At 36.0% G+C, this 7936-nt stretch overlaps 2 protein-coding genes across 3 annotated transcripts in view; both read left to right on the forward strand.

Annotated features, from left to right (window-relative positions):
- The window catches only part of LOC106867227 (zinc finger protein 845), a 16648-nt gene extending 11725 nt beyond the window's left edge, over positions 1–4923 (forward strand). The window contains exon 4 of the mRNA XM_052972268.1: positions 3577–4923. Within this exon, the coding sequence (XP_052828228.1) occupies positions 3577–4545 (969 nt within the window). The 3' untranslated portion in view covers positions 4546–4923. The remainder of the gene's footprint in view (positions 1–3576) is intronic.
- Positions 4924–5947: 1024 nt separating this feature from the next.
- The window catches only part of LOC106867220 (zinc finger protein 271), a 4201-nt gene continuing 2212 nt past the window's right edge, over positions 5948–7936 (forward strand). Inside the window, exon 1 of one of the 2 annotated variants that reach the window (XM_014912028.2) lies at positions 5948–6926. The gene's annotated coding sequence lies outside the window, so the exon portion shown is untranslated. The remainder of the gene's footprint in view (positions 6927–7936) is intronic. The other variant, XM_014912027.2, reaches the window with a different exon arrangement.

Genomic DNA, 7936 nt, shown 5'->3' on the forward strand with positions numbered 1-7936 from the left:
GAGGACTGGTGAAACCGGATGGCAACACCAGGCTCCAGTCTAATTTGGCAGAGTTTCTACAGCTGGATGTCCTTCCTAACGCCAACCACTCAGAGAGTGTAGTGGGTGCTTTTACGTGTCACCCGCACGAAAACGGCCACGCTCGAAATGGTGTCTTTTATGTGCCACCCGCACAAGCCAGTCCAGGGGCACTGGCAATGATCTCGCTCGAAAATCCTACGGGAGCCAGTCAGGCGGTACTGGCAACGGCCACGCTCAAAATGGTGCATCTCATGTGCCACCCACACAAGAACCAGTCCAGGGACACTGGCAACGATCTTACTTGGCTTGCCGGGTCAAGCCAATTAGTGATAAGACATTAATAAATCTTATCCAGTTCTGAATTAACTGTATTGAATAGGGATCGAAGGTCCTGGTGACTAATAAAAATTGTAGACTCATCAGCAAAATGTAGAAAATTTAATAAATTTGTAGACTTGTACATATCATTTATATAGATAAGGAACAGTAATGGGCCCATAGAGGTCTAGCTTTATAGTTAGTTGGCACTCTGTTGCGTACGTCATCGAGGGTTCCAGTTGATCCGATCAACGGAACACCCTGCTCATAAAATTAACGTGCAAATGGTTGAGCACTCCACAGACATGTGTACCCTTCAGATAGTTCTCAGGGATTTCCAGTGTGACAAGGCTGACCATTTTGAAATACAGGTACAACAGAAATAGGAAGTAAGAGTGAGAGAATCTGGGAATCGAAACCACGATCCTATGACTGCGAGTCCACTGCCCTAACCACTAGGCCATTACGCCTCCACAGATTTATAGTGGATAATAGTAATTTTGATGTTTCAACAGTAACCTATTAGGCACTCCATGTATTCCTATATGCCTAAGTTTGGCCAACAATATATCTGAATGTGCTGAATTGAACACTTTACTGATATCTAAGTAAAGTGCAAGGAAATATTTAGTTATGTTTAGTGAGCTGTAGGTATGATCTAGAAATCCAAGGATTGCATCAGCAGTACTTAAGTTTTCTTTAAAGCCAAATTGGTGATTTGATAGTATTTTGTTAAGTCTTAAAAATGACTGTAGTCTCTTGTACATTAACTTTTCAAAAATCTTCGAGAGAGGACTCAGAATCATGATTTTCAAATTTTAATTTTAAGTCAACACAAACATATTAGGTTATGTTTAAAAACGCGATGTTGTTTTTTTTTCACGTTAGTTTATATTCTTGAATATGTTTAACAAATCTTCATCTGCTGTAAGCGTTAGAGTTTATCATTTTAACGAAATCAGAAAGGGAGAAATGCGAACAACGCAAGTATAATTTGAAATCGGGGGCCCGGTTAGCCCTAGCGGTAATTTGAAATCGATTTTAGATGACCGGGTGGTAACTTGAAAGGCAGAGCACGTTGAAGTCTTTACACCGGGCTATCAATCGGAATGTTTACGAAACTGTGGTTAACAATAAATATCTGAGTGTCTCCAGATTCTCCTTTTCTATTTTATGTTAATTGCATTCTTTTCCTGGTTTCGCTGTTTCCCACCAAATGTCTGCTACAACAATTTCTAAAGATGTCATATTGTTAAGTCAAGTGAATTAACATTATGTAAAGAAAACATAAGTAAGTATTTATAGGATTCAAAATTACATATTTACCCCTTCCCTCAATTTTCTTCCCCATGAACTACTGTTATCTATTCTGAAATTCCAGCATTCTCAATATTTCATTTCTCCTTTGAAATTTTAACTTTCTGTATATTAATTACTTTTCCACCCATAGCTACATCTCGTACACCGCATAGAAATCCCACCCACTCATTTTCTACCAGGGTCTTCTCTTCTTTCATATTTACTAATAAATTAATCTTTGCTAAATTCATTTTGATGTCTGTCGATTTGTTTTCATGCTTGAAATTTATTTTCTACTAATACAGATTTAGCTATGGTGCATCCCATCTCCTTGCTGAATTCATAGCTATACTCTTTTGTTAAATCTTATTTTGTTGACTTTTATCCCTATACATCGTTTGTGTAGCTTTCACAAGGCATTATTCATCTATTCCAGATTTCACCAGACCACAACTACGAACCCTACCATAGTTACTTGGTCAACAAATGCTAGGTATTGGGGCTTATTCCTGGCTAGATACTTCTCGGTTTTGTCACTACAAAACAATAATAGTACTTCGTTGATACAACTCCAAAGTGCATTGTGTTTATGTTTAGTTTCTTGCTAGAATTCTTTCTATTATCTTTATTGCGTAATCCAACAGTTCGTCTGTAGTTTCCTCTCTCACGTTGTATCGTCTTTGTCTTTGAAATACTTGACAATAATTCTTCTGTACCAGATACCACATGTGAAATGCTCTTACGCGGTTTCTTTATATTTTCCATACTTGAGATTCGTGAATAATATGACAAAATAATATTGCTTTATATAAATATGATTTACTTCTTGGAAAAAGGTTTTTCATTCAATGTCAGCTTCCGGTATTAACGTAGCAATTACCTAAACAATATTTCGTTGCAGGCGAAATTTTCCTTTTTCATTCTAATTATTGTTTTCATTTCAAGCTTTCATTCGCTATTTGCAAACAACTACGATAAATTACCGAAAGACATATTTACTAAGCAAGTGAGACATTTTATAAATTTTGAAGAAAATTTACTTTCTGAAGTTCCTTTTACTATTGAATGTTTCCAGTTCACAAATTTAAATATTTGGTATGAAATAGTTTTTAACGAACTTTTATTTACAGGATTTTCTTCATTTCATGTTTATTTCATTCAGTGTTTGCAATGTTCTTTCTCTCTCTCTCTCTAATATAAACACACACTGTCTCTGTAATATATACACAAATACTCCAGGCTTAATTTTGTTATTACACAAATAGGATATTAGAATTTTGCAATTCAACATAAGATGACCAAAAAAAAAACAAAAAAAAATATATGGGCGTCTTTTCGCTTGAAGGTGACATTTCTTTTGTGGCATGATATGATATGTATCTCTATTATATGTATATCTCTGCTCTGTTATGTCTGAAATAATGTTGTGATACTTTGGATAGATTCAGTTATATTCTGCAATTTATCACCATAGAAATATAAATTTTTGTTGTTCACACTGTACTGTTTAACTATTCTTTATATCTTATTCTGTTTATCTATCATTTCAGGTCCTTGATGAAACTGGTATCAAAATAATATTTTACATCAGAAGCATCATCAATATTTATCAGCTTTTAAAGATAAAGGAAGATTCTATATAAGAAATATGATACTTGTATAAATCTGAGGAAATATGGCAACATTTTTCAGTCTTGGTGAGATTGTTAGCAACGTTTTTGAAAGTCACTGTCTGGAATGAGAACAAAATTCTGCATTCTAAATAAATATATAATTATAAATTACTTTACATCATCTTCAGATATTGGTAAAGACTGCAGTTGATGGGAATATAACTGAAGGAATACTTTTTAAAAATAATTTATAAAAAGAAAAGCAAGTGAAGTATTCATATATTGTGGAGAAATAAGAAAAACGTATAATGAGATGAGTTAACAGATTGATTCACATTTTTGTCCTTCAGAAATGGCCAAAAAAGTAGGAAAGTCTTCACATGAATGTGATATCTGTGGAAAGTTATTCACTACAAAGGATCATCTTACTACTCATACACGAATACATACAGGAGTGAAACCATATCAATGCGACATCTGTGGTAGATCATTCTCACGAACTACTGAATTAACCACTCACAAACGTGTTCATACAGGAGAGAAACCATATAAATGTGATATCTGTGGTCAGTCATTTACACGTAGAGATGTTTTAACCAGACACAGACGTATTCACACAGGAGAGAAACCATATCAGTGTGATATGTGTAGTAAATCATTCCCCAATAGTACTAACCTGACTGCTCACAAACGCATTCATACTGGAGAAAAACCATATCATTGTGATTTCTGTGGTAGATCATTCACCCAAAATAACCAGCTAACTAAACACAAACGTATTCATACAGGAGAAAAGCCCTATCAATGTGATATGTGTGACAAATCATTCTCTCGAAATGATAATCTAACTGCTCACAGACACATTCATACAGGAGAGAAGCCATATTGGTGTGATATCTGTGGTAAATCATTCCCTCGAAATAGTGCCTTAATTGATCATAAATGCATTCATACCGGAGAAAAACGATTCCATTGTGACGTGTGTGGTAAAGCATTTGTTCAAAGTAATCTTTTAAAGGGACATATACGCATTCATACTGGGGAAAAACCGTATCATTGTGATGTCTGTGGTAAATCGTTTGCAAAAAGTACTGCCGTAACTCTACACAAACATATTCACACTAAAGAAAAGCCATATCATTGTGATATTTGTGGTAAAGCATTCTCTCGCAGAAATTATCTAGCTAAGCACAAAAGTATTCATACAGCTTCAAGACTGCATCACTGTAATATCTGTGATAAATCATTCCCTCAGCATGATGATTTAACTAATCACACATGTATTCCTACATGAGAAACAAAAACACATCATTGATTTTTCCAGTAATCATTCTCACCAAAATGTGGAGCAGAGAAGAGTATTAATGGACGAAGAGTGGGTAACAAGGGAAATGGTGCTGGACTGTAAGAAAAGAAAGTGGTAACATGGAAGCACTGCAGTTTGGGAGATAATTGGGTGTACCTTCATTGTGATATTAATCTTTACATAAAAACAAAATGTGTGGAATTATCTTTGAATTATCATCATCAATATTCTTGTGTCCATCATCAATGTTTCTCTAACATTTTGTCATGTCATTAGTTTGAAATTTGAAATTCTAGAGTTCTGGCTGCACCAATCATTGTGAATATTCTCAATTTGAAATCGAAATAAAACTGGTTTACTCTTAAAGTGTTCTTATTTTTTATTATATTAATGAAAGTTTTTACTGATTTCAACATCATTTTACATGCATTTTAAATACATATTATGGTATAGAAACCTATACGTGTGATTACTTTTATATCAAGAACAATTGACATTACAACACAAAAATTACTTGTAAGATATGGCAATATTTAGAAGAAGAATAACAGAATTGCTGGAAATTTTATTTGTTTTTTTTTAGGAATGCTGTTAACATTATCATCCTTTAACGTTCGTTTTCTATGCTAGCATGGTTTGGACGGTTCGATTGGGGTCTGGGAAGCCAGGAGGCTGCACCAGGCTCCAGTCTGATCGGGCAGTGTTTCTACAGCTGGATGCCCTTCCGAACGCCAACCACTCCGAGAGTGTAGTGGGTGCTTTTACATGCCACCGGCACGAGGGCCAGTCAGGTGGTACTGGCAACGGCCACGCTCAAATGGTGTTTTTTACATTCCCCCTGCACAGGAGCCAGTCCAGCGGCACTAGCAACGACCTCGCTTGAATGTTTTTTCGTACCACCAGCACAAATGCCAGTAACGCAGTGCTGGTAACGATCACGCTCAAATGGTGCTTTTCACGTGCCACCAGTGCGTGCCAGCTGCTCTGGCAATGATCACGCTCGGATGACGCTGTTAGTGGGGCCCAGCATGATGGCATTTTATAGCGAGGAATGCATTAATGAATATAGTCCTCCCTTTCAAGATTGAATGGGATAACTTGAGGAAAACTTAACTGCTATTTTTAGGAGACCATACAAGTAGAGGTCCTATTGCTGCTACATAAATATTTAGCCTCCTGCATAGCCATAGCTACCCTAATAAGCAGACATTCGATCAAAAACCATTTTGTCCTTTCCTCTGGTATTGTATATACAACCTTAAAATATGGGGTAAAGAAAAAGACTCCTCTAGCAAGCAATGAGGAATAACTCTTTGTACCCGGAGTCACATTTTGACAGGATGCCCCAGGACACGATGTGAAGGCCGATACAAGGGGAGACACAACAAGGTTCTTGCAGATATTACAAAGTGGACTGCTTTGCAAAGGATGAAGACAAATAAACACCAGCCAACACAACCAAAGGGCATCATATTCTCAAAGGAAAGTGATAAAACAACCAATGTGAAAATAATGGGAGGAAATACGTTTTATATTTTGTGTTCAGCCTCAGAATGGGTGATGTAAGTTAAACTGAGGGGCTGAGTTGTCTTTTCAGAGGAAATAGTGGTAATATCACTCTGATAACTGAAGAAAGCCATTGAAGAGATAGGTATGGCAGCTGAAACTAGGTTAAGATGGCTATGGTTGATAATAGACCACAAATGGAACACTCCTATAGATGAAGACTAGCTTAATCGTCTCTGCCCATTCAGGTGAAGCGTACGGGCGAAATGCTTGTGACCTGCTGACCGATACGGAAAGGTTTACAGCATTGAAATCGATTTAGAAAAGTTTGCAAAACCTCTGAGTAGCTCCTGCAGTTCTTGCGAGGGAGGTAAACCCTCTCAGATGTTTATTTTACCTGCAGTAATACATAAATAAATAGGTGTCAAGAATGTACAGTATAATCTGAGAGAAATGTGGCTGCTGTTTCTAGCAGATTGCGCAGGTACGCAGAGGTTCCATTGATAATATGAAGTTGTTTAGTCGCAGAAAAGCCATGGCTGTTCAGACTTGGCTACACGGTGCTGGTCAATCCATAGTTGTTAACGGAATAACTACGAAACTACGTGTAATTATGAATCTCTAAGTGTCTACATATTTTCTTTTATACATTTATGATAATAACAGTTTATCCAGATTTTCTTACTTCCGCCCAGCATCTACCAAAATCATTTCCGGCGGAGAACATTGTCTTATGTTTGTTAAAAGAATTTACCAAAGAAAATACAAAGATAAAAAGGAAAAGTGAGTTTTTATAGTGTTTTAAATCTACATAAAAACATTTTCAAGGCGGGGTTTCGGAATAACTGTTGTTTCCCAATGAGGTAAGGACAGGGTGAAGAATTTTAATATTCTACGATTTTCCGCCAAAATTTGTATCAGAATCGTAATTTCCTTTGCATCAAATAATAATTTTAGAAGAAAAAAATGAGCAGTAGCTGTCACTAACAAAATAGTTTTTCTTTCAGGGGTTTTTATCGGCATTTTAAAAAATTATTTTCGACATTTTATGGAATCCCGCATTATTAAACAGTTGTAAATCGCTACAGTCTTTTGGTTTTTAGGTCTGTAAATTCGTGGGACTAAAATCGAAGCTGGACAATATGAGCGAAAATACAAAAATAGTCTTGGGATTTCCCGACAAAGCGAAACATATATGAAATACTTGACAAACAGAAATACATTAATTTAATGTTCTTTCGATCAAATGTTTACAAATATATTTTTGGTAATCTTCCAGTTTCGAGGGGTAAAAGAAATATTCAAGGGAAATAACTGAACGACTTAACAGTATTATCCGTATTGCTTTTTCTCTAAAACAGCATGCGACGGAATTTTTTTTTTATGAAAGTTTAAAATGTTTTTTTCTTTTTCCAAAACGGAAAATAAGATGTTGTGCAGCCGGTCTTCCACGAGGCATTTTCGACTTCTCATAAGAAACTATGATATTCAATCACCTGTGTGATTTATATATAAGCAGTTAACGTCATCAAATCACGTGATTTATTTATAAACAAAGTAATACGGATAATACTGGTAAGACGTCGGTTATTTCCCTTGTAATTTATTTACTTTTTTAACCCTCGAAACTGGAAGATTATCCCGAGTTCGAATTCCGCTGAGGTCAATTTTCCCTGTCATCCTCTCGGGTCGATTAAGTGCTAATAGCACAGTACTTGATTCGATGCAATTAACTTGGGGCCCTCCTCGAAATTTGCTGATTCTGCACCGAAACTTAAATGAATTAATATTATTATTGCTGTTCTTTTTGAGGTCGGTTTATTGGCGGAAGTTAAGGACATAGACTGCACCCACCTTTCGGTAATTTTTTTTT

This window comes from Octopus bimaculoides, chromosome 13 (genome assembly GCF_001194135.2).
Source record: "Octopus bimaculoides isolate UCB-OBI-ISO-001 chromosome 13, ASM119413v2, whole genome shotgun sequence".
In the NCBI taxonomy this organism is placed as follows: Eukaryota; Metazoa; Mollusca; class Cephalopoda; order Octopoda; family Octopodidae; genus Octopus; species Octopus bimaculoides.